This window comes from Oikopleura dioica, chromosome 2 (assembly GCF_907165135.1).
Source record: "Oikopleura dioica chromosome 2, OKI2018_I68_1.0, whole genome shotgun sequence".
Lineage (NCBI taxonomy): Eukaryota > Metazoa > Chordata > Appendicularia > Copelata > Oikopleuridae > Oikopleura > Oikopleura dioica.
In genome coordinates, this window is record NC_137292.1 from 3,030,203 (window position 1) to 3,055,764 (window position 25,562).

The 25,562-nt window shown below is 40.3% G+C and overlaps 5 protein-coding genes across 5 annotated transcripts; 1 reads left to right on the plus strand and 4 right to left on the minus strand.

The window, feature by feature from the left end:
* The first annotated feature begins 416 nt into the window (after positions 1-416).
* On the plus strand, positions 417-1,951 carry LOC145698894 (uncharacterized). Its single transcript, XM_081776129.1, has 5 exons — positions 417-685; positions 803-1,064; positions 1,108-1,211; positions 1,416-1,763; positions 1,805-1,951. The coding sequence occupies exons 1-5, from the start codon at positions 502-504 to the stop codon at positions 1,852-1,854; spliced, it is 948 nt and encodes a 315-aa protein (XP_081632255.1). The 5' UTR covers positions 417-501; the 3' UTR covers positions 1,855-1,951.
* A 53-nt stretch (positions 1,952-2,004) lies between these two features.
* On the minus strand, positions 2,005-10,313 carry LOC145697651 (uncharacterized). Its single transcript, XM_081774869.1, has 9 exons — positions 10,194-10,313; positions 9,410-9,594; positions 9,262-9,311; positions 8,699-8,787; positions 8,490-8,633; positions 3,275-3,449; positions 2,466-2,555; positions 2,152-2,272; positions 2,005-2,110 (listed from the first exon to the last, which is right to left on the minus strand). Exons 1-9 carry the CDS (start codon positions 10,311-10,313, stop codon positions 2,005-2,007), a joined length of 1,080 nt encoding a protein of 359 aa, XP_081630995.1.
* Positions 10,314-10,948: 635 nt separating this feature from the next.
* LOC145697652 (uncharacterized) lies at positions 10,949-13,792 on the minus strand. Its single transcript, XM_081774870.1, has 5 exons — positions 13,766-13,792; positions 13,501-13,561; positions 12,976-12,979; positions 12,643-12,884; positions 10,949-11,442 (listed from the first exon to the last, which is right to left on the minus strand). The coding sequence occupies exons 1-5, from the start codon at positions 13,790-13,792 to the stop codon at positions 10,949-10,951; spliced, it is 828 nt and encodes a 275-aa protein (XP_081630996.1).
* Positions 13,793-17,620: 3,828 nt separating this feature from the next.
* On the minus strand, positions 17,621-22,747 carry LOC145697653 (exocyst complex component 6B-like). Its single transcript, XM_081774871.1, has 13 exons — positions 22,618-22,747; positions 22,166-22,406; positions 21,724-21,938; positions 21,497-21,684; positions 21,285-21,453; positions 20,973-21,209; positions 20,354-20,932; positions 19,774-20,035; positions 19,388-19,677; positions 19,061-19,347; positions 18,709-19,030; positions 18,500-18,666; positions 17,621-18,100 (listed from the first exon to the last, which is right to left on the minus strand). Exons 1-13 carry the CDS (start codon positions 22,670-22,672, stop codon positions 18,074-18,076), a joined length of 3,039 nt encoding a protein of 1,012 aa, XP_081630997.1. The 5' UTR covers positions 22,673-22,747; the 3' UTR covers positions 17,621-18,073.
* Positions 22,748-22,766: 19 nt separating this feature from the next.
* On the minus strand, positions 22,767-24,429 carry LOC145697654 (endoplasmic reticulum-Golgi intermediate compartment protein 1-like). Its single transcript, XM_081774872.1, has 5 exons — positions 24,192-24,429; positions 24,049-24,147; positions 23,697-23,770; positions 23,416-23,650; positions 22,767-23,370 (listed from the first exon to the last, which is right to left on the minus strand). Exons 1-5 carry the CDS (start codon positions 24,427-24,429, stop codon positions 23,141-23,143), a joined length of 876 nt encoding a protein of 291 aa, XP_081630998.1. The 3' UTR covers positions 22,767-23,140.
* Between the last annotated feature and the right edge of the window lie 1,133 nt (positions 24,430-25,562).

The following is a 25,562-nucleotide window of genomic DNA, read 5'->3' on the forward strand; positions in this document are numbered from 1 at the left end:
TTTAAGCAAATCTCCAAATATAGCAACAAGGCTCAAACTCCAAAATTCTAATAACCCAAGTATTTATTGATGACATTGAAAACAACTATTAGCGGAGCAAGAAATTCAATTAAAGAAAATAATTTTCCAATTAAAAATGATGACCGACTTAATTAAGTTCATTTGTCTTAAAAACGTGGGGTGTCATAATTTAAACTCACAGCTGTCCTTATTTTATTGTGCCTTAACTAATTTATGATAAATGATTGATCCATCCTTTTTTTTTTATTTTTACCGACCACAACTAGTAAGCCAAATTGTCCATAAAAAAGAGCGTCATGATTTTGACGGCGAATTACGAGTTTTTGGTCATAAAAATCCGTCTTTTTGATTTTCCTATCTGCTTTCAAACATTATCCTTTCAACAAAAGCCTCCATTGTTCTTTTACACTAGAATCATTCATTTCAAAAACCAAAGTTTCAGAGAAGAAAATGAGCGCGGTCTGAGATAAATAAAAAACAATGCAACCAGATAGATATTCGATTTGTACCGCGACTTTGGGAATTATAATATTGTTGCTGATATTTTTTGTTGAAAACGAAGAGACGGATGAAATCGAGAGTTTTTATCACGAACCTTGGCGAGCTGGGAAGAATATTACGCCGAACGATTTCATTTTTGAGAATGAAATTTGCAACCCTATCAGTAAGTCCCTTCCTTCACTCTTCTACTTGAGAGTGTCAACATCGATTATTAATTGTTCGACTCATAAGAGATACCCTTACTCGATTGCTGTTGACACCCTTAAATCTCCACTTTTAGGTATCCCTCCAAAATGGCGATATAACAAGCCCTGGAAGATTGGTTTCCAGCAACAACCCGACTGTCCAAAAAACCTCAAACTCCTTATCCTCGTTGAATCAGCCCCGAATCACTTTGAGCACAGAAAAGTTCTCCGCCAATTTTTCCGAAAAATGAGACGATCTGACATGGCATTTTTCTTTATTCTCGGAAGAAGCGATGTCGAAATTGTTGATGAAATCGAGGATGATATTATTGTTGGCGATTTTGATGATAAATATAGGTTGGAAAATTCTGAAAATAAGATTAGCAGGTTGTTTTTCTAGCAATTTGCCCTCAAAAACAAAAGTTGCTTACGAATACTTTGCCGATTGCGAGGATCCGCCCGAGTTTATGATCATGCAAGATGATGACACTGTAGCTGACGTCGGTAAGATCCGCTTTTGATCAGTAACACCTTCCTCCGCGCCGGTAACCAAAAGTCGAACCATGTAAAATAGAACGTCAAAAACATGCCTTCACGGAATCTCAATCAAAAATCCTTGTTTTGCCCATTCAAAATTGAAGAGGATTACACACAGTATTTGAAAGATCCTTAGAAATGCTCAATCAGCATTTTAATCTTCATTTCTAGAGCCGATTCTCAATATCCTCTATGCCAATGAAGAGACCAAATCCCGATCAGTCTATGGCGTTCTTCACACAAAAGTGCCTAGGATGAATTCTTGGATGCGAGGAAAAAACATGTGGGTTGGAACAGCATCCTGGCCCTACCAAAACTGGCCTGACTACATTTCCGGGCCATGTACATTTATGGACAAAGAAGCTGCTTTGGCGATCGCAGATGCAGCCACAACGGCGCTAGAAATCTTCAGCATTCCAATCGAAGACGCATTATTTACTGGCATTTTGAGGGTCAAAGGATGTGTTGACATAAGAGGTGGCGCTCCCCAATGTCACCATCTCGTCGGAAATGTCGACAGTAAGTCATTACATATTTTTTTAGTCAGAACTCGAATTTAGAGCTGAAAACACTCACCGGTTATGATGAAAACTGGGTGCCAAAAAGATAGAATTCAAAAATAAAATATTTCTGTATATGAGAACACCTACTTTCTGTAAAACTTTATTCATTCGTTTCTGTATCAAAAAGTTCCAAAACTCGAATTACCAAATAAAAACAAGATTTTAAATTATATTTTTTATTTATTCAAAATTGAAGCTTATTTTTCATGCGCAAGTTTTTCATTTTCATCATGAACTTTTCTCCCAGCAACTTTTCCGTTCTTCCTCGCCTCTAGTTCCTTTTTCGCCAAATCAGCCAAATTTCTTAATCAAAATATAACCAAAAGTCTTAAGAATTCTTTAACCTCGCAGCATAACCAGCTTCAGCTCGCTCAGCGTTGATTTTTGCCTCTTCTTCCGCGTTTTTTGCCAGAGACTCCAAAATATGCTCGTTGATGGGGTGCCAGTAATCCGGCGTCCAGTCATCTAAATTGGTAGGTATCAAGTCTGCTCGGCAAATTTTGCTTATCCGTTTTTGTGGGAAAACGATAACATCTCGACATAAAGATTTGACGAAGATCAGTATAATAATGACTCATAATTTTGAATTAAACCTCTATTTTTCAGTTGAAATCGCCAGTTTTTTGACAATAAGCTTTTCATTTTGACTTAGATGTACCTGAAATTAAAATCTCATTAGGCTTATCGTGACGAGTTTTCTTGCGAACCAGGCGCTCCAGATGAATATTCTTGCTCCAAGACGAGGCGTCTTAATTGATCGTACTCAGAAAAGAGGTTTTTCATTCAAATTATCAATAATATTTTTCCAACAGATTCAATTTTCAAGAACATGGAAGCTGTCAAGATAATTTTTCATTATTTTGAGGAATACAATTTTCGACTCAATTATGCAGCATCATTGATGCAGCATCAAAGTTCAAATTTTGAAAATATTCTAAATTAATTTGAACGGCCTCGTTCCCCCGTAGACAGTGGCAATTTTTTATAAAAACTTTTGGAAACCTTGATTTGGCATTTTTATAGTGATAACTTAAGGGTATCAATGATTAAACTTATTTTCGCTCTAGATCACTTCATAAGCTACATTTTGATAGCAAAATCTTTAGAAAATCTAATGGTATACGGGGGGAAAGCGTTGTTTGAAAATTGCGAAAAGGTAGACGGGGAGATCCTTAAGTAAATCATTAGTACCATAAAAAGTCAAATACAGTGCAATGTGCATTTTTGAGCTCAAAATATGAAATGATACGATAACGCGTTTTCGATGAAAAACAACGATCAAAAGGGAACGTGAACCTGTTTAGCTATAATCGTAAAAATATTTTTCCAGAAACAGTTTTGCTCGTTTGAAGAGTTTTTTGTAATGATGCGTTTCGCTTAATCCCTACTTGGGTATTTTTCTTGTTAAAAATAATAACCGTTTTTCCCTGGATTTTGATCCTCATTTTAGTCCTGATTCTTTCTTACCTGATCTGACAAAACTCCCGGCATTAGAGCAAATTTCCATTTCGACCAAAGAAACAAAGTCGTGATAATAATCCATGATCGGGGCGCACCCCTCGAATTTCTTCTTCAAATACCCGTCAACATCTTCGAAAGTGAACACCTTCACATTAAGCTTCTCAACGATCGTGGCTTTCAACTAAAAGCGGAAATCGTCAGTGCGGACAAAATACAAGATTTACTCAGAAAGCTTTCCGCAAATGCGTGGAAAACATTTTGACGAAAATTGAAGATTATGATCTTTCTCAGAAAATCATTTTTGTATCATAAAAATTGAAAATTTGAACAAAAAAAGTGGTCAAATGTGAAAAATTCATTCAAGTTTTCAACTTGAAAACATAAATATTTACAAGATAAATAGGCAAAAACATTATTTTTTGGAGTGACATGCGGTTTCATGATCGTTGTTTAGAAATAGAACGACGCTTACGTATGAAACAAACCGCCAAGTTTAAAAGAAAAACGAATTTAATGGAGGAAAGAACGTTATATTTGCGTTTGATCCTTCTTTTATGACGTGCTCGGGGATAGCCGGAAAGGAAATCCGTTGAAATCGAGTCCTTATCCGAATTTCTTGAAACCCGTGTAATTTAAGGCGATCTCGTCATTTTTTTCATTATTTTAAATTTACTGATCAACAAAGCTCCACCCCTCTTACGAACCGCTTGTTTTTGGACATTCTTTATGATGCCTTTGATTATCCAATAGACTATTTTCTATATTATAAAACTCGGCAAACTAAATTAAAACTTTGATAAAAGATCTGAAAGTTTTCTTATTAAAAAACTCGTTGCGGCTTTATTATAAAAGAAGCCGCCGAGCGGCTTCGCAAAAAAACCAAAATGATCAATAATGAAACTCTTGCGAAGCCGCTTCGCGGCTTCATTTTCAAAAAAGCCGCTACGCGGCTTTTCAAAAGAGAACTTTCAGATACTGACGGGGCGCCCTTAATATTTTACTAATAATCTTCATGGATCAGTTTTTAAACTTGTAAGAAGCAGTTTTCGGCCCTTAAAAATTTGAGAACACATTTGTAATCAGCATCGTATGACGCGATTATTTGTGTCCTTGACATCATACACTAAATTACGTGTGACCTTATTATAGGCGAAACACGCGTTGAAACTTCATGAAAACACGCAAACGTTCAGGAAAGAAACGGTCGTGAATCTTGATTCGATAAATTAACGAAGCGATTAAAAATTGCGGGAATGGCTCACCCACAGCATTGTGCGGAAAATAAGCCTCGTCAGAAATAAAGTTTTTATTTGCAGTCACAGCTAAGGTGATCCCACTCGCTATTTGAATAAGATGTTTTTGGAAAGCTTGAAGCTTCCGTTAGTGTTTTGAGTTAAACGACACGTCCGTCTTCTGAACATTTTTTAACGAAAAAAGGATCAAACATGATCATTACGCGCGAGCTGTTTTATCAAATTTTGAAAATAAGGGGACGCAAAGAGTTTCTAGTTTTACCCGGAAACAGCTCGGATTGAACTTATTCCTGTATTTTCTGCCAAGAGTTAAGTCAATTCTCTCTCGTTCTCTTAACTTAGTGAGACCCTTATCTTTCATGATGTTTTTTTCAGAAATAAGGGTGTCCATTCCCTACCCTCTTAAAAATATATAGCGAGCACCCACTTTTGAATCTATGATTGTCATAATTTATGACTCAAAAAAGTTCGTTTTGTGTAAGCGTCTAAGTACAGCTGTATGCTCTCTATACTAGACGGTTCTCTTTATCAGCTAGTCGTAGCCTCTGCTATATCTTCAATAAAACACGAGGAAAGTGGTTTCCGATAAAACGTGTATTGCGCACTTTTACTGTGCGTGGACTGATGCAGTGTTCGTAAAAGTGGCAGGGAAGAGCGCGGCGCGAGATCCCTATCAGATCTCTAACCGACTTTCAGCACTAAGACCTCACAGCTCCCCAGATTCTAGAGACGATCGAGAATCTTCGGTTGAAGAGTTGAAGTCGGTGAGACGAGTCATCGTAGAAGAGCAGAAGGGAAAGGTGAAGGGAAAGGCAGCCAATCAGCTCAGCGAGGCGTCGGAATTGCACCAGCGTAGAGACGAAAAGTCGAGAAATGTCGGACGGAGATCGAACCATTTCCGGACAGCGGGAGCCAATCAGAGCGCGAGAAGAAGCAGACTCACACCAGACGAGTTTTCTTTTGGAGAAAACTTCCCTTGTTCTACGAGTACTCTTGCGAGTGTGGTCAACTCGAATCAAGGAAGTTTTTTTCCTGATTCCACCACCAAAGACGCTCGGATTTCCGAAGAAGGGACAAAGATCAGCTGACGAAGAAGGTGAATGCAAATGATGTCCATGTAGAGAGTCTGCCGCACATCCACGAGGAGCAGAAGTCGTCTTAACAGGTAAAACTTGAACATCTTTTTCCACCAAGTCAGTCGAGCGAGGCGTAGTTGAAGTTGACGTTGAACGGGCGGGAGCGGTTGAATTTCCAGCAGTCGAGGGAGGAAGTGAAGCCGTATTTTGACGCTTCGGATCAGGCAACGAGTCGGGTCTCGCCCTTTTCCTCTTTTTTCTAGTAGACATGCCAGAGGTTAACAATTGCTTTTCAGCAGCCGGCCTCCCAACCTTTGGTATTTTTGCTAGAGGTTCAGGATACGAACCAGAAGCGCCGACTAGTAGATTTTGAGGCGAATCGGGATCATCGCCACAAATGAGCTCTTGTACTAGAGCCAGGTCGGAGGGAGATTTGAGATGATCACTGCGCGGTGGGACCAAACGCAGATGAGATCGGTTAGCCCAGTCACGAAAGTCGGCTCCGTCGACGATTTTGACGACAGTTTTTGAGGCGATTTCATAAGGGCCTATCCAGTGACAGTTGGAATCTTTGGCTACCTTAGTGACGGGTTGATAGAGATGGACCATATCGCCGTATTTGAGAAGGCGATCACGATGTAGACGCCTATGTTGGCGTTCCAGAGCTAGATCAGCGGAGCGATTGGCGATTTTCGCTAGCTTCGAGAGCATTTGAATCCGCTTGCCATAAGTTTCAGGCGAATCGTAGCGTACATCAGGGTCGTGTAGAGTATCAGGCAATGCGAAGAAAACCACCACTTCGACAATCGTGCGAGCAGCAACATTTGCTCGCTCCCCAGTGGAAACTCGAGCGACGGAACATGTCGTAGATGTGTCGAGTTTAGTGCAGCACAAGCGCTTGCCGGCACAGTTGGGGAATTCGCCATTTGTCGGGGTTCGGACGGGTCTGTAGAACAGGCCAAGCTCGTCAGTAGAACTTCCAGAGACGTGTTCATACTGGACACAAAGAAGGGCGAGTTCATGAAGTTCGCTTCTATTGTGGTAATAAGATGGAAGAACGAGCTCTTTCTGGCTTTGCAAGTAGCTCAGAAGGTCCGAAGTAGAGGTGTTGGGGCCTGGAGCAGGAGGGTTAAGCTGAATTTTGGCAGCTTGAGAGGGTTGAGATCGACGAGCGTCAGCGTAACTATGAAAATCTGCGCTACTGGGGTTGCCAGAGTCGATCAGGAGCGCATTCCATGGATCACGAGCGTACGACTTGATTTTGAGAGCCTGAGTGTAGATTTCTGCTCCAGGACTATCTCGTCGTTGAAAAATGCCTTTGGTACCAGTTCCACCAAATGGGACATTTGCGGCGTGATCGGTGACAGTACTGCTGATGAGTGGCGGCGCGTTGTGGCCGTCTGTCACTAGAATGCGGGTTCCAGCGAATTTTGAATCGCTGAAATTGATGATAGCGCGGGACTCGCCTCGGGCCTTAGTCTCGGAGTTGACGCCAGTGAAAGTGAACTTGGAGCTCTGCAGATGCTTCAAAAGTTCGTCAGGGATGTGCCATTTTGGCAGCCATTTAGGCAAGATAACATCGTCGGCGCCAGTGTCGAACATGCCGTTTTTGACGGTTGAAGAATGTTCGGCGAGAGTGACTGTGAAGTCAGGTCTGGAAGGTTTTGAGAAGGTGAGTTGCGCGGGGGAAGTGGAGTTAGAGTTGCGCCGATCTAACTCTCGATCCGAAAAAGCTTGGTCGTTGTCAACGGGAGAAGCGGAATCGGTGCCAATAGCGGAGTCATGGACGTCAGCTGAGTCGTCAGAACTCTGGGTCTCGATCGGATCAGTGCGAGAGGCTCCAGGTGAATGTTCGAACTCCAATAAAGCCTTACATCGGGCATTTATTAGCTTTAGGCGAGTTTTGATCGCTTCTAAGGCGGCTTTGAGTAGCGCAGGGTTGGCGGCGAGAGCAAACACGTGGTCCAAGACCTCATCCCTAAACGCATTTAGCGTGAGGATGCAGAAGCATGAATCAATTCGGTCAGCGGGGATGTCGAGCGCGTAGCAGGCGCTGACAGGGGACATTTTGGCGGGCCAAACTGTCGTTGGAGATTGAGATCGGCGAAGTTCACGAGGTTTCGTTGGCGGAACTGATCAAAATCGGCGGCGCGGCATAACGGAATTGGCGGTAAGAGGTTCACAACAAGATATTGTACCTTTACAAAGCGCTCAAGTAACTGGGAATTTCCTTGAGCGGCGCACGTGGCGACTTTTTCACGTGAAGTGTATGTTCCAGGCAGCCGGCGGCGAAATGAGCAATTCAGGCGCGGTCGGAGACGAGTTCCACGGTGTTCAGGGCGATAAAATGCGGCAGTTACAGTTTTCACAACTTGACTGACCTCGTTTGTGTGCACAGAAGGGTTACTGTGCGGCGCGCGGACGCGACTTGATTCACGAGCTCCAGCGGTTTATCAAACACGGGAACAGCGGAAGATCGCTCGATCGACTTGGCGAGTGGTCACACCAAGTAAATAACACTTCTAGCTTCGCAGCAGGAAGTGCCGGTGATGAGGGCGAACGTGGGTTCGGATGAGTCCAATGAAGAAAGAAGCTTAGCGATTGTCACCAGATGCAAGCGTCTAAGTACTGCTGTATGCTCTCTATACTAGACGGTTCTCTTGCAGCTAGTCGTAGCCTCTACTGTATCTTCAATAAAACACGAGGAAAGGTAGTTTCCGAAAAAGCGTGTATTCTGCACTTTTACTGTGCGCGGACTGATGCAGTGTTCGTAAAAGTGGCAGGGAAGAGCGCGGCGCGAGATCCCTATCAGATCTCTAACCGACTTTCAGCACTAAGACCTCACATTTTGGAAAATATTTTCTAAAGAACTGAAATTGGAACTGGACTCACCTTTAGAATTAATTCGAGCTCAGATGGTGGAGCAGCTATGTAGACAATTTTTGCATCGTAGCGGCCATAACTTCTGACCGAGTTCGAGTAAATAGCCAAATTCTTCGCAACGACTTGGGGATCCACATCGGCCAGTTGGTCGCACTTTCCTTGAGGTCGACAAGACGCTCCATGTTTCAATAAAAACTAGAAAGCAAAGTCGACCGTGCCTTGTCTGTGTTTCCAGCGCCTTTCTGGCAGTGCACCATGAAGTCTTTCTCGTCATACCTCCAGTGCATTGCGACCATATCCCACGTACCTTTTCAGCGAGGTTGACAAATTGTTACATGATTGAGACAGAATTTAGAGCTAATCGAATTTTTCGCTCGAGGAGAAATTCGAATCGAATTAAATCAACAATCGGCATTTCAAACTTGATTGAATAGTTATTAAATACCAAACTTGCTGAGTCAAAATTTTTAAGTCAAAAAGCCGAAATTGAAAGCCGCGTAGCGGCTTTTTCGTAAGCCGAAGCCGCGTTGCGGCTTTTTATTGCGGAGGTGTCTGGAACCGACAAAAAAATTTGGACAAATTTTGCGTGGAAATTTTCAACCAATCAGAAGCCTAGATCTGGCAAATGGGCGAATCAGCTGCCGAGTAGCCGCCTACGCAAATTTTGTCGAAATCTTTTTGTCGGTTCCAGACACCATCCCTTTTTATTTGGGTTTTTTTGACTCAAAAATTTTCGTTGCTTGTACAGTCACTGTTTCCTGTTCTCAGTTAAAACCTGTGCCTATAACATCAGCAACAAAAGCACTCGCCGCGTCGCGAATAAATTGTGGCCTAGAAGATAAAACCAGTTCTATTCGCATTAAATTCTGCTAAGCCGCCACTGGCGACGCGTATTTTTGAACTTGAGCAGCTCTATTTTTGGTGTTTACCTCGGCGAGTAATGCATAACATTGGAAATGATAGCGGCGTCGTCATCTTGGCCGGAGGGACGCTCCGGATTGTCGGGATCGAAGTTTTTGTCGTTTTTTCGTTTGCGCTTGATCAGAAGTTTGGTAAGATCGATGTTGCGATAGGGGAACAACCACAGGGCGCATTTCTCGTCCGTTGGATACACCTTAATTTTCCATAAATGAGACTTTCACAAGTTAACGGAATTAGCAACAAAAAGCGTGTCCCAAAATAAGCTCCGGCGTATTCCGTTTTATGTAACTAGTTGAATTACGAAGCATAACTGTAAAAACTGCAGTTATCGAGAAATTGATATGATGTCTTCCTTGTAACTTGGTCCTTGTTTGATACTATTACAATAATTAAAAACGAGATCATCATCTCGAGACTACAAGAACGGCTCAAAATATAGCTACAGTTTTCTTCCAGTAAATCGAAGGAGCCAAAAACGTGGTGACATTCATTTTCTTCGCTAACTGACAAATTATACCGTATATGATATACGGTATATCGTTGGGCTGTTTATGTACGAAATCAGTGCTACGGACACCGAGTAAACTACTGAAAAGATTAGACGTTCAAATCAATCCTTCGCGCAAATCCCAATTAGAAAAAGCCTGAATAGCTGTTCGAAACAGAAAACGTGCGCAAAATAGCGATAGCAGATAAATATTTTGTGACAAGCGATGCAGGAGCGTTTACTCAGCTTGATAAAGAAAAAGAAAGAAACAAAGAGTGAAACTGCTGAACGCTTGTTTTTCGTACCTGTTGTAGTTTTTCGGCTTCAAGGGGTAGAAACATCATTCCATTTTTCGCTGATTCAACATGCTCCATTTCCAAAATCTCGTCCATCAGAAATTTGGTGTTTTCATCGAACGCTTTCATCCCTCCCGAAAAGTTCAAACTTGATGTTTAATTTTATAGCTGCCCAGGAATAAGGTGATCCAACAAGGAAAATCAAAAGCTGACCTTTTTAAATTCACTTTTGAGTCAAAAAAAAATAAAAAAACAAAAAATACTGTAAAAAGAAAAAAATGAATGATAACAGAAAAAAGAATGACCAAAACAGTTTAATAAAATTATTTCTGTTTCAGTTCCGCTGTTTTAATATTATTTTTACAGGTGAACGCATGGCAGAATTAGTCTGCCAGCGAACAGTTCTATTTTTTATTCTATCCGATATTATTACAAAATAAACAATAAAACGCTATTTAAAATAAACGACATTATTTTCAACAATGCCGCATTGTCAATGCGTTAGTTGAACATTATGATAAAAACACAATCTATTTGTTTTGTGATTTGATTTTTGCACTTTTGGCACTTTTTTGCAGTTATCGTGGTATTATTTGGTGCTTCTTTTTTTAATTGTTTGGAGACGCGAAAGATACCGGTTTGCTTTTTCCTTGTTGGAGCTCAAGGTTAAAATAAGAAATTGATGGTGTTATCAGAAAATAAATAATGGGCATCTTCAGACCTCAAAAAAGGAACATGAAAAAGGAAAACTAAGATAAGGGTTTTTACTCAAAAAAGTACTCCCCTTGTTCATCCTCGAAATTGCTGCAATCGCCCCCTTGTTCATCATTTTTCTTGAGCAAACATGGGGACTTCCATCTGAACTTTTTTCCTGCAAATGTCTCCAATTGCTGAATCCTCTTGACTTTTCCCGCTGCATCGGAGCTTTCCTCCCTCGCCGTCAGAGCAACATCAAATTTCCCACCACAAGCAGTCGCCATCATTTCAGCACTAGCAACGGTGATGAATTTTCGCAGCATGTTTTCGTCGACTTTTCTCCACGGAAAAGAAATTTCGCCAGGCGACGGGTCCGACCGATGCTTGTAAAAGGGCGGCATCACAACGGTGCGATTGAGCTTGATCGCCAAAATGATTGTTTCGCGAAAGCCACGGAGCTGGTTATTTGGGCCGTATGGTAAGACAGGGATGAGGAAGTGATCCGAGCGAAGGGGCATGATTGGCTCTACGTGTGCGCTCCAGTCGGTTGCCAGTTTCGGCTCTAGAATTAAATTAGACCGTGAACCATAATCAGACAGATAAAAGATCCGGTCAAGTAAGAAATTGTTATTTATGCACTTGAGCAGATTCAATTTTGATTCTGTTTCTCGAGTTCGAGTAATATAATCGAATTTCGGCAAGTACGGGATCTCGCACGAGTAACACGCTATTTTATTTTAAAACTAGGATGGGTCTGTTATTATGCTAACCCTAGGACTGTAGACCTTGTCTTCAATTTAACGAGGAAATGACAAGTTCTCGGCTCTAGAATTTCATTAGCTGAAAAACTTCGAATTTCGATTTTGCATTTTTTGCTTATTGTGGATATTTCCTGTCTAAAATCAACGCCCAACAAAACGGTAAAGTCAGTTTTGATAAAATAACCCCAAAAGTCCTTTGCTCAATAATCATTACATCAAACATAAATACTCGCGCGTATTTCTACCAAAGCCTAATTACCGGCGCATGTAAAACAACAATTATTACAAATTGTCAATCGTGTTATCTACTTTGCTCTTGCATTTTTCCAACGTGGTGATAACGGCCTCGATTTCAAGTCTAGTCGCTTATCAGTGAGGAAATTGGTATCTTGATATTAAACAAGACAGCGTCGAATTATTACTTGTTGCATTCGTTATACAACTAGGCATCTTTTTTTTTGTTTTTTTCAGCAAGAAAAAAAATCTAAATTTTGTTCAAATTAACTTTTCGGAAGGTAAAAAAATTTGTATTTGTTGGATTTTATAAATATTACCGGTAAACAAAGCGAATCGTCGATCCTCCTCAAGTTTTTCCGTAATAATTTGAGTGACAACATAAATAAAGTAACGCGATTTACCGGACTCACGAGATCACTGATCCTGTGTACAAAATTCGACACATCAAGAAGTCCATATTTTTCGTTTTGGAGATCGGATGAACCCGATTTCAATAATTAACCATTTTGTAACCCCGGTCAAATTTCTACTGAAAGCAAAAGACCCTATTTCACCTCTAAGTTTTTGAGATACTATAAAGCAATTTTCGCTTTTTAGCATAACAATGCGGTGGAAACTGTAGCTATGCGCGTTTATCGTGCCCTGACAGATGAAAGTCTTTATCCCGCTATGCAGAAAATGCTCGCTAAAATGTTGAAGAATGCTTGACTAGGAACTTATCTGGCCTGTGTTTTCTCCGTACTTTGAATCAAATACAAACAAACCTTCACATTTGAGCTCTCCAGGATGAATCGGAATGTCCTTTTCTTTTTCTTTCGAAGAAATTCCATCGCGATCGTGTGTTCTGACAATGTTGCCAGTCATTTTGTCGACGGAGAAAGCTGCGTTGCCAAGTTTGACATCTCCTTCTTTTTCGACTTTTGTTGGAACCTTGTCTTTTCGATGCTCTTTCTTTGGATCAGCCAGGCCATAGCCGAAGACGCGTTTCACTCGATTTAGTATTGAGCTTTGAGGGTTGAAATACAATTTTTTGAAAAAGCAATTTTACAAAGAGAAGAATATGAGGCTCAATTTTTGATAAATAAACCATCAAATACTGAACTGAAAGAAAAAATTTAGAAGGTTTGAGACAAGTGCTACTCTTGACAGTTAAAAAGTGCGCAACTGTCAATTCTGATCACTAGTTTTCACAAGACATAATATTCTTGTAAAACTGAGGGCGTGGATTGAGCAGAAGATCGTAAGCATAAATATTAAAATGTTCAGCGAGTAAGTTTTTTAGAAAAGCGGATTCGATGATTATTGATGTTCAAATAGCTTAGCCGAGTACTTATTCTTTTTTCGCTGAAGAAAAAAGATGTCGTGAAAAATGAAAAATCGATGCTAGAAAAATTCAACCCTTTCCTTCGTTCAGCCCTTCTAGCGCTTCTGTCATAAGTTCAAAAAAAAAAATAACGAGCCTTCGTGAGCGCAAAAGTCATTATGATCTCTTTTTTTGCTCAAAGCGCGACGAAATCACGTAATTACAATGTATCTCGTGACAACTCTTTTAGGAGGATTAGGTCATAGTCTGAGGCTTTTTATTTTTTTTTTTGAACTGTTACTGTGATCTGTGAAATTACCGTAGTTTTCAGCTGCTTCTTCGAGGGAGTTGGATTCGTAGGTGGTTTGGACGATGTGGAGCTTTTTTTGGTTTTAGATTTTGGAAACCATAAGAATTTTTTTCGACGAAATGTATTTTAAATTTTTTACCAAGAGCTATTTGAAGAAAAATTATGATTATCGCCGTTTTTCGTTTAACAAATAAAGTTCAGTTATCAAAATTTTAAAACCTCCCAAAAGAACACCAAGCAAAACAAACTTGCAGCGATTTATGATGAGTCCCACATTGGCCGAAGCCGTGAGAACTCGCATCGTTCTTCTTATTCGCGACAGCACAATTTCTCTTTTTCAACAGCAAGTTCTGTTTATAAAAAAAACTAACAAGAAGTTATGCAAAAAAAAGTCGGCAGCGCACTAATTGGAGGGAGGATTATCGGAAAAGATGGGGTTTCTCTCCGCGGGCGGATTTTTACCGGTCATATTTTGACGCTAAAAATATGGCTAGCGAATTAACTTCATCATACTATAACTTAATTTCAAGAAAAAAAAAATTTCCTAACCAATATAAAAATATCCAAGGGAAAAAATTTCGCCTAGCATAGCAGGAAGGCGAAAAATTTAAGGCGAATTAAGGCGAAATCGCTGGAGCCTAGCCTAGCCTTCTGATTTTCCAGTCCGATTTCGAACTCTTGTTTGAACCAGGCGGCACAATGCGGCAAAATTAAGCACCCCAGAGAATTTGTATTCTCGAAAATATGACCATTTTCAGCTGGGTGGTCAGTTTGGGAGTTTTCAGGGAAATTAGCCGAAAAAAACCTCCCAAATTGACCACCCCTACTGTAGTTCGATTGGAAAGGTTCGATCTCAATCAGATGGTTTTTAGCTGCTCTAGATTGATTTTTATCTTTGATTTTATAAAACGCAAAAGAAGTCATCTTTACAACAATATTAAAATGCTTCTTGAGTTATTGAATGTTTTGTTAGCTTGTGATGAAAACTCAATTTTGAAAAATTTATAACGAAAAAAATCAAAATCGCCTGAAAAAATCTTTTAAAATGCAACAATTACAGCCCTTTTTTCTTCATCACTACGATCAAATTTATTGTTGAATAAAAAAATCGTGAATAATGATATTCTTAACAACAAACTACAGAAAAAAGGTGCAAAGTCGATCCAGCATCGTTGGCCAAGATGCTAAGCTCAGTTATGGTCACTGACTTCTGTGCCAAAATTCAGCAAAATTCTTAAAGTATTCAAGTAGCATTTCTACTAAAAGTTTGCAGCAAAAACAGATCAGCGTTTATGGTAAATCATTTTTCTGCTGATGGATAATTAGAGCTTTGTTTATAGAGACAGTTGTTCTACGATCTGCAAAACAGGGGCTGGAAAAAAGGAAATGGGCAAATTGAAAACAGATGAACGGGTTCAAATTTGGATGTTTTTAACAAAAATGTTCAGATCAAATTTTCGTCCAAAAAAAGTCTCATTATGTTGCTCCCACATCATCTTTGGCGCTTTTCTGAGTGAAACTTTTTTCGTTTTCAAGAACTTCCCGTATATCTCGACGCCCGAATGGATCACAAGAGCGCTTTATTATCTGTGGTAAACCTCTATCTATTATCATTTAAATTCTTAATAATTTGAAGCGTTCTGGTCACGTTGGCCTTGAGCAACGTCGTTTTTCATCGGCGATGTAAGGGCGAGTTCATAAACATAAAACCTTTGTGCCTGCACGTAACTTTTAATGTTGCCAATTTGGCGGGCCCAATTTGATTAAATTTATAATTGAGCTTTCTCAACAGCTATCGACGTTTATTATTTTCGTCGTTTTCACCGCTGCGGATTTGCTTCTTTTCAGGAAAGGTATCTTTCTTTTCAAAGGGAAGTTAGTGCATTACTTTCGCTACTTTCTATTAAACCACAGGGTTGTTTAAATCCAGAGCACCTGATCTTTCAAGTTAAAATAAATTTCCGCTGTCGATAAAAATTGAACAATCTAAGTTCATAATTTAAAGTGAACCACTTCATCGAAAGAAAATGGTTCGACTTCGAATAGAATGGTTCAGTCTGAACTGATTCTTGAAACTGATTATTCCAGCGACAATATAAAAATGAAGGATCTCGTTCACATATTCAGAACAAAGAGTAAAAGGGCTCAGTGCATAGTCTCAACATGAAAGTTTAATGATGAAACTAATCTCCTTCTTGTCGATAATTCATTATTAATACCCATAATTTTTTTGGATAAAATGCAACAAAAACTTCTTTAAGATTTTCAACCCTTTTTACTAAAATAGCTGTTTATCTGCAAGACTAATAAAAATGATTTGAGCAATCAAATTTATTTCATCGAAACACCGCTTGATAAAAAACCCTGTTCTTATATGAATCAGATCGCCACCGCATGATACCCAGCTAAAGCATCCGCGCTGTATTATTCCACCGGTGGTGGCTAGAAGGAAGCCGAGAAGAAAGCGTCAACCCTGTCATCGCGCTCTCAGAGGACATTGCCATGTGTTGTTTTTGCTCAGGAAACGGAATGGGGACCAGACCTTCTCATCTTCCACGAAATTGACGACAAGGTCATTTTTTTGAAAGTTCAAGAGTTGCGTCATTTTCCGGCTCTTTGAAAAATGCTATTTCATGGAAAAAAGGTGAATTCGAGCAATCAGAATTTGGTATTTTGGCTGTTAGCCAATCAAAAGCTGACAAAAGAAATTTCGTCGCTTCGCGACTCACGATTGCGTCAATAAAAAATGACTAAAAAGTCGACTTTTCACTAATCCATCCGCCATTCCCTCTCACAGGTCGGTCACAGCTGCGGTGAGATTGATTCAAAATCCATCCCTTCGCGAAAAGGATGAGGCCAAAGTTGAAGTAACCGCGATTGGTTTCGATTCGCGTGTGACCGACCGAATGGATAGTGCACCTGCTTCTTCTTATCGCCTCCGTCTTTGTCATTTTCGAATGGCATAATATTAATATGGACAGGATTAGCGAACAAACACTTCACAAACTTAAGATAACGGATATTGATTTGGGTAAGAGAGGGAGAGAAACGTGACTAAGACGTACCTGATCATGGTCAAAATCGTTTTGGGGTTAAACAAGAGGTTGAAACAAGACATCTTATTCCATAGTAACAAATTACACGGAGGTACAAATGATCAAAAAGCTCTCACAAAAATCGATCTCAGTTGACTTTTCCACCTTTTTGTCTTAATTGACTGATAAAAACCTTTTAAAAAATCCGCTTACAATCCTCAATCGAAGAGATTGCGCATGCTAAGGGAACCCACCTCGTTCGCCATACTTTTGGCTTCATCAACCTTTTGTACGTCATCGATATTATCATCTGGATCTTGGAGAGTGCTGGAAACCCGAATCCTTTGAGCATCTTTCTGGCTTCGATATTCACCTTTTCATTTGTTCTTGGTTGGGTTCATCTGGCGATTAGGGATGTTCACACCATTTTATGGAGAATAACAACGGTGACTGCCGCTGTTTTAATTCACTTACAAGTAAGAAACAACGGCTTTGCTTAAAATTATCCCTTTTTCAGGCAATTGAAGATATTGGCTCCCCAATTCTTGGCGGTACGAACCCTTGCTTTGAGAATTTTCGCCTTCACGCCCTTATAAGCTTAGTTTTGTGTGTTAAAAAAAGCAAAGCTTCGAGTTATTTTCGAGCAACACGTAAAGATAATTGCATATAAAAGAATCAACAAACGATGCGACTTTTATTAATCAAGTTTTGATTTGATTAGGCGAATTTATTTTCAAAACTAGAAACAGCTTTTATCCAGATTCTCGATGTGCTGATTTCCTGCAAACTCACACCGTGCCTCTGATTCTACAATAAAACAATCAATCGAGTTAATTAAATTCAGTTTGACTAATCTAAAAATTAAAATTCTTTGCTTTCTTTAATTGCCAATAGCAGAAATTCCCTCAAAACTTTGCGAAGTCAATTGCTAGAGAAAAATTTTCGTCCTTGATTTCGAGAAATCACCAGATGCTTCCGAGGACTCATGCAAAGACTTCTGATTTCCATAATTTCTGCGCCTACAAAGAGTTTGGAACAAATTGAAATAGATTTTTTTTCACGATTTCAAGATAACGATTATTGCATTTTGAGTTTTCCTTGAATTTATTATTTAGAAAATAAATATATAATGAACTTTCCAACGAATAGTAAGATATCACAGATTGAATATTGAATATCTTTTTTTATCACAATAAGAAGAAAAAGGGTTGAATAAGCTCGTAAGATGCGATGAATGATTAGTTTTGTTTCTAAAGGGTTAAATAGAAGTACGGCAATTGGTTTCAAAGTACGAAGGTAGGTAGTACGGTCAGAAAATAGAAAGTAGAAAAGTAGGTAAAAGGAAGACTGTATTTTACATAAAACATACAAACAATCGTTCAGATTTTAAGGGATTTCGGATTGAGCGCTGGTGAATAAATACACAGAGAGAAATAGTTAGTAAAATACGAGAAAGTTAGAAACCTTTTGAAAGAAATTTCAGTAAGTGTGATTTGGAATTCGATAGGTGGGGGGTAGAATGAATTGCGGATTTGTAGGGTGCAGCTTTATTCGACGCGAAAAAAGTCTTGTTGGTCCTATTTCTGGCTCTAGAAAGTGTCTTTCGGGAGATGATAGAGTCTTTAATGGAGAGAAGCGATTTTCTGGCAGTTAGACTTTCTGGCAAAGGCGATTTTCTGGCACTGCCAGAAAATCTAATATGCCAGAAAATCTTATTTCCAGAAAATCGCCTCTTTTGATTTTGAATCTACAGTTAGTGATCCTGGAAGGTAAAAAACGGAGAGGGTTTTCGACAGTACCACCAATTTTTTCTTACACGTTATTTTTAAAAATTCATTGACAAAAGCCACTTTTTACCCATTTATTACTGCCAGAAAATCTAACTGCCAGAAAATCGCCTCTCTCTCTTTAATGACCTTATAAGACACTAAGTTAGTAAGTTTCTTTCCCTGAACGAAATTTTCTAGAGCCAGTTCCTGTGAGAGGCGTCTATGAGGTTGGGTTAGCAAGGACCAATCTTTAATCAGTCCACGAAGCTGTTTGATGACTGTATCTTGCATCTTTTGCTTCTTGCGTTTGTTGATGTTCAAGCTGGCAAGCATGTTTTTGCTCTTCTTGTCTTGCCGCAGTTTTTCCATCACTAAAATCATCGTTAATCAAGGCCATTATACTAAGAATTTACCTTTGAGAGCAGTACCAGGATTGACAAGCGCATATTTGCTCGTTTCTTGGCCATATTCTTGAAAGTACGTTTCCCAGTCCCATTCAGTGAACAAATCGACCATTTGCCACGTCTCTCCAAGAATTCCTTCGAGTGTTTCTCGCATATTTCCCGTCATAAATTGCGAAGCATTGGCGATCTGGCCGAGGCAAAAGAGGACATCGAGCGAGAGCTGGTGCAGAGCGCCCATGTTGATCATCGCGATTTGGTCGTCGATGAGTTTTTCGAGGAGCGAGAAGCCTTTCAGGGTTCCAAAAAGTTGCCTTTGAAAAAGCTTTAGATTCTATTGCTTAGAATGAGAGACAGCATGAACCCTTCCTATATGCTGATATGTCGCAAAAATCGCCTCGGAAATCAACTGATCCGACATTTTCAGCACCCTCAGTTTCTCAAACGTCTCATCGAGAAACTGGAAGGTTTCTTTGAGATAACCACTCGTTGTTCCTGTTGCTTCTTTCATCGACCAGTCGAATGGGCGATCAAGGAGAGCGTCGAGCTTGTCGTTTAGGCGAGGATTAATTCCATTTTCGGCGAGGCGGCGAAGGTCCTGGAAGAGCTGAGCGCCGAGCTCTCTCATTCTGCGGCGGGCCTTCTTTTTCCCTTAAAAAAGATAGATAAGAGACAAATTTTCTTGTAAAACCTGATGTTTTTCTATCTCCATGGTCGAGCTCCTTGATATACGTCTCGATATCCTTGACAGATTTTTCCATATGAGTCAGATTCGTCACGAATTGAAGCATTTCTTCGAGCGTGAGACTTTCGTCCATGATTTTCTTTTCCAGAGCGACCCGAAGATTACGTTGAAGAAGGGATTCAACAGACTTAGCAAGGGCGACATCAACGCAGACATCAATCAACTCGACATCGATGCAGTAGATGTGCGCTTCGTCGATGAAATTGACCAGGATTTCGTGGATCCGTAGTACAGAACTAAACAAAAGTGAGGAGTTCATATATATAATTAGATGCTAGATAAGAAAGGACGTTCTATTGAATATTCAAAAAGATACTGCTTTTGGTTCTTACCTTGAAAACGGTAATTTCTTCGGATATCTATCCCCTAATTTCTTCAACAATTTCTGGCCATATTTGAAGAACTTTTGCTCCTCAACAGAGCTAGCCACCATCATTGGCACGAGACGATCTTTGTTGATTGCAGCGGAAAACTCTGAGCCAAAGAATTTCAGGAGCCCTTCTACATACTGTCTCCACATTTCAGGAATGACTGCGTTGAGGTCGGACACACCAGCGTGAAAGCCATAAGAAGCCAGGGCATCGCTGAAAGCGACTAGGAGCGAATATTAGCAAAATCAATGTGCAATTATATGTTCATATATATTTTTTTATCTATCAAATCAATTTCGCAGAAAACCGTATTGAAAGAACGTGTAGTGATATGAGTCAAGTTTCATTTCATTTTCAGTATTATCGAAAGAATCATATGTTCATGGAAAATTTCGCTAAGCGTGCAAGAAAAATAATAAATAAACGCCATAGTGCATCATTTAATTTTTATCGAGAAAAATGTTATGAAACTCGGATGAAAGAAAGCTTTATAAGAGAAAAAAAGCGCCATCTAAATGAAAAAGGTGCGGCTGGATCTAACCTGTGAGTTCTTTTGAATCAATCAGCTCCTTGCAATCTACCGAGTAGGCCAGCTGCGCGCGTAGGAGCATAAGGACTCTACTGACTGCCGTAGTCAACAATCTGCCGAGCCATTCTCGATCGATAAGCAGTTCTTTCGTGGAATGTAGCAGAACATCTTCGATGGCGAAGAATCCCAAAATCTGATGAAGAAATCGCCGGTAAATCTGAGCAAAGTGTCGTATATCTTTTGGCAGAGTGAATAACAGCCTCGCTTGATGCTCTCTTTCAGCCCTGTAGCTCTCGATAAACTCGCTTTTTCCGCCAAGAAGCGAGTGGATATGAAGACTTTTGTGTATCGGCGTAAAATCGACAAAATCAGAAACATCTCTGTCCAAGTCCCATTCCCATCGAGGCGCCGCCGATTCAGCCATCGACATCATTTCGCTGAATTCATCGTCGGTGGCGATCTCGTCTTCTTCTGAAAATGGGTTGATCGCGTGTGAAGGGCGGCGGGAATGGGAGTAGTAGGAGCTACGATCGACTTCTGGGAGATCGTCTTCGTCGCCGAAAGGGTTTCCGTTTGCCGACGCTTCATCCCCTTAAAAATAATAACTCAGGTCAACTTAGTGGAACTTTACCTGAAAAAGGATTGCCTCCTCGGCTTTCATTGTCAGAAAAAGGGTTGCCATCGTCGGAGAATGGATTCTCAGACCTTCCAGATCGTCCGCTTTCCGAATAATCGTCATTTCCAAATGGGTTCATTTGCGAAGAAGTGGTTCGATTCAAGGATCCATTCATGAGTCGTGCATCTTTAGCCGATTCGGTTAAACTGTGTTTTGAACTGTATACTTTCATCATCTTTTTTGGAGGTGGTGCTTTTTCAAAGGTCAAAATTTGAGTCAAAAATGACCTATTTTATGTCTTTAGTGAACAGGTATTTTGACCATTTCCTACAGAAGGTACAATTGAGGCAGCTGGCATTCGTTTTGGTTGTGAAGGATTATTGGGTCTTCGTTTTTGCAAGTACTTTTGCAAAATAACCGTCCCCACTTTCGGGGCGTTGACTTGAACGATCTCGAGGAAGTCTTTTAGCTCGTTCGACGAAGTAGAAAGGACCTCCTTCAAAACAAGATTGGAAAAGAGGGTAGACAAGGAGAGCTACCTGACGAAGCTTTGGGAATGAATTTTTGATGACTTCTGCGAATTTGAACTGAATGACACCGGGCAAATGACCGTGCTCGATTTCTTGGAGGGTTTTCAGCGCGGAATAGTATTTTCCTTGCGCCATTTGCTCCCTCAGTTTTCCATAAGAAACCAGGATTGGCAGAGTCGATTCCATCGTTAGAATTACTAAAGAAATGGTCGCAGTATTCTTTGAAACGACTCTACCTTTGTTGATATTATCCTGCTGCTTCCTCATCCTGATCCGCTCCTTGTGTCTGCTCGTAATGTCCGCCCCAAGTTCTTGTAAATCCTTGTTTGTCTCGGCAACTTGCCGGACGAGGCGGGAAGCATCGCCCTGGATTCCAGAGAGCTCTTCAATCGCTTCTACAAAGTGTGAATAGTGGAAGCCGCACATGCGCTCGATTTCACGCTCCTGGTTTCTTTCAGATGGATTTTCAAGCTTTCATCAAACCGAAGAAATCGGCGCAAGATAAAAATCTACCACTCGGTGGCACTAGATAAAAAAAGACTTAAATTCTTGAGGCAAGAAAATCTCGAAAAAATAAACTTCTGAAAATGAAAATCTCTGTCATCAGGTAATCTTAGATCATCAAGTTCTGATTGTTTAAGTCTCATTTTTCAATTACAATAAAGAAAAAATCCGTTCCTGATTCGTTTCTCAAGCTTTTTCTGAAACCGGCCGACATGACCAAGTGTGTAGACAGTCTTGAGGGCAGTGTCCATGCTCGCATTTTGCTCGATTTCGGAAATGATCTTGTCATGCTCTCGTGTAAGCTCTTCTTTTTTCTGGTGCTTGCGATTTCGTTTTTCTTGCTCTTCCGCGGTCAGCTTTGGGACATCCTTCTTCTTCGCTCGAGGAGTAGATCGTGGCGAGCCGGATGAAACGACTGAAGGGAGAGAAGTAATATTTAATCGAAATTTATGAAGAGAATTTATGCAGACAACCGTAAAGTCCGATTCCACAACATTTATCCGACAAAACAGTTTCATGCAGAATTTAACCTGAATTTTTCCGATCAAAAAGGGAGAAAAATGCCCTCATTTCTTTCCTATCAAAGGAAAATCAATTTGTTCAACCAATCTTTCAATGTAAAATACCTGAAACAGCCTTCAACGACGGAATAGAGTCCTTTCTCGAATGCATATCTGGCATATGATTCCTTTTTGCTTTTATCTGACTTTTTGAATCATGTGTTCTTTCATTCTAGTGATATATTGTAAGACATTTGCTTTAGCAACAATTTGAATGGTAAGAATATATTTTTAATAGTCTATAAACTGAAATGATTGATAAACGATGGGGAAGGATGATTTCACCTACAATAGAAGAAATTTGATGGATGGACAGAATGGTAGAAGAGAGTTATGTATCAGATAAGGGGCAAGCTAGTAGCTAGTTTGGGGCTATTGCACAACTGACTTTAACTGATGAGAAGAAAAAAAAATAACGGGATGATAGGTCGTAAGGCACAATTTTGGCTCTAGAATTTGGAAACTTCGACCCTTCGTGTTTTTGGTTGTCAAAAGATCGAAGTTTCCTAAAAGAAAAAAAATAATTCAGCTACAATTTGATTTGTTCAATAATATGAGCACTCATAGAGAAAATTAAGCAAGTTCAAACCTAGCTGAGCTTTCCCTCGCCAGCCTTTTTGACCATTTGATGAGCTGAGAAGATCATGGAGTCGATCATTCCCGCAACGGTGAAAGTTCCACCGATGATGGCGCAGAAAGTCGTGAGGAAGTGGTAAAGGGGCTTTGATTTCTCGGTGTATTTGACAGTGATAGGAGAGACTTCGTAGCGGAACCAAATGGCCGGCATTACTCGGTGCCCGTGGCCGAAGGCGACAAAATCTGAAAATTAATTAATCAAAATTCCCCAGCTAGGAGAAGCTCTACCTTTGTAGACAGCGGTAAATTGGTAGCCAAACTTCGTTCTTCTCTTGATATCCTGGTAGACCGTTGGAACGACTTTGAGGGTGTAATCATGCGATGCCATCTTCTCAGCGCCTTTGGTATTCTTGCCGTTGAGTGGGACGAAGTTTGCTGGAAGATTGCTGTTGATGTTTTTCATGCTTTCACCAAAGTAGAGCTCGTGAATTTCGTGGTTCATGTCTGGGTCCTTTGGTTGCACCTAGAAAAGAGATAAGAAAGAAATGATCAGAGGGAGAAAAACTAACCTGAGAGGAATGAGTCGAAATGTGGAAGTTGCCAGGCACTTTGTTTACATGAAAAGTTCCACCGAACATACATCCTTAAGAATAGTGTCGGAATCAAATCTGCCCAGATCATTAAAAAAGCGGGTAATTCAAAGGCTGGTGCATCACGGCTGTAAATCAGCTGTTTCTGTACATCTGACAAACAGACGGCCTGCGAATTCGAGTGTTTATAAATAAACGTCAGAATTGGCAATTCCAAATGGCCAAATCGAATTCAGAAGCGCAATAAAATGAAACTTTTTTACTACTCCAATCTGTCCAAGACTTACGACGATTTCTCGTTTTGTATTAAACTATTATCTAATAAAATTACCTCTTCCGCCGTTAATGGGATCTTTGCGCGTGTTCTCCAAGTAACCAACTTCGTGTCGTCCATGTTCATCTTGGATGTCGACGCCCAAGAATTTACATTCTAACTTCCTGTTACTACACGAGTTTAATGGCAACGGTACTTACCGATTCCAGGAAGCGACATTCGGATGTTGACGGGGATCTTGTCGCCGGTAGTTGGATCATCGACGTACAGCTCGGAGATGATGTCAGTTCGGAGGAAGGTCAGGAGCTCGGAGACGAGGAGAAAGAGAATGAAGACGCCAGAACTGATAGAAATGATTGCACCGGTCGTTGTGGGTTGGGTTAGATCCTGTAGTTTAGTTTCAGAAAGAATCAGTTCTAATTTCGTTGGACCCGTCATTTTTGACATAATCAAGAAAACAGCGGATGTTCTCGGACATGCCGGGATTTAGGGTAGTCTGTCCTGGTGGGGATCTGCCAGGTAATAAGGTATAAAAAGGTAAAGTTATGATGAAATAAATCAAGTAAATAAGGCTTAAATATGGGGACAGGCTGTAACGTTACAAAGCCAAAATTTTGAAATGCCGTTACAAAACACAAAATTTTCGGCACTGAAATTATACGCCAATTACTTATTTTTCTGAGCAGAAAAACCCATTATACCATTAAGGAGCGCCCTCCCGTTCAATAATTCTGATTTGAAATTTTTGTAACGGCGTTTGTAACGTAACGGCTACGTCGTAGCCGCCATTCAACCCTTAAAATCCCAACTCACTTATGGTCAAGAAAACAAAAATATTCGGAGGGCCGCTATTTTTCTAGTGCAAATCAAAGAAAACGTTTACTTTTTCTTAATCCTTTGTTTAAAGCCGCTTCAGGTCGCCGACCCTAGTTCTAAATAAGCGCGAACTCGTATCAGCGGAATTTTCCGCCACCTAACGACACTATATATACGACAGCGAGTGGTTCGAATTTAGAAAAAAAAATGAATCCCTTCAAATTTTTCACTCTTTTGAGTGGTGCTGTCTCGGCATCGGACTCTTCCGAGAATGAGAAGTGGCATCTATATTCCGGTTCCGTGCATGCTGATTGTCCGATACACGAATTATTAGAACTAACAGAAGGACGATGGGGAACATTGAAGTGTATAATAAATAATGAAAAGGATTCTTAAAGATACAAAATATTTCGTTTAAGTATTTTTAATCGATCGATACATCGAAACATGCATAGTCAATTATTATTGGCAGAACTTCAAGAATCACTGAAAGTTACCAAGACCTCCAGATGCAAATACCAATGTGGCCCCAAATCAATAAGGAAGGCTGTTTGGGAATGCGACCCGGAGAGAGCCGAACCTGAGTGGAACGAGGTGAGCCCCTGTTTTAGAGACAAACATGCCGACAAAAAGTCCCGAAAAGAAAGATGCGAAGAGCTTGAAGAACAGCCCAAGTGGTCCTCGTCTTCTTCCCTTCTTCGGTGTCAAAATGGTAAGGGAGTTGACCGATTCAGGCGACGTTATTACAAATGTTT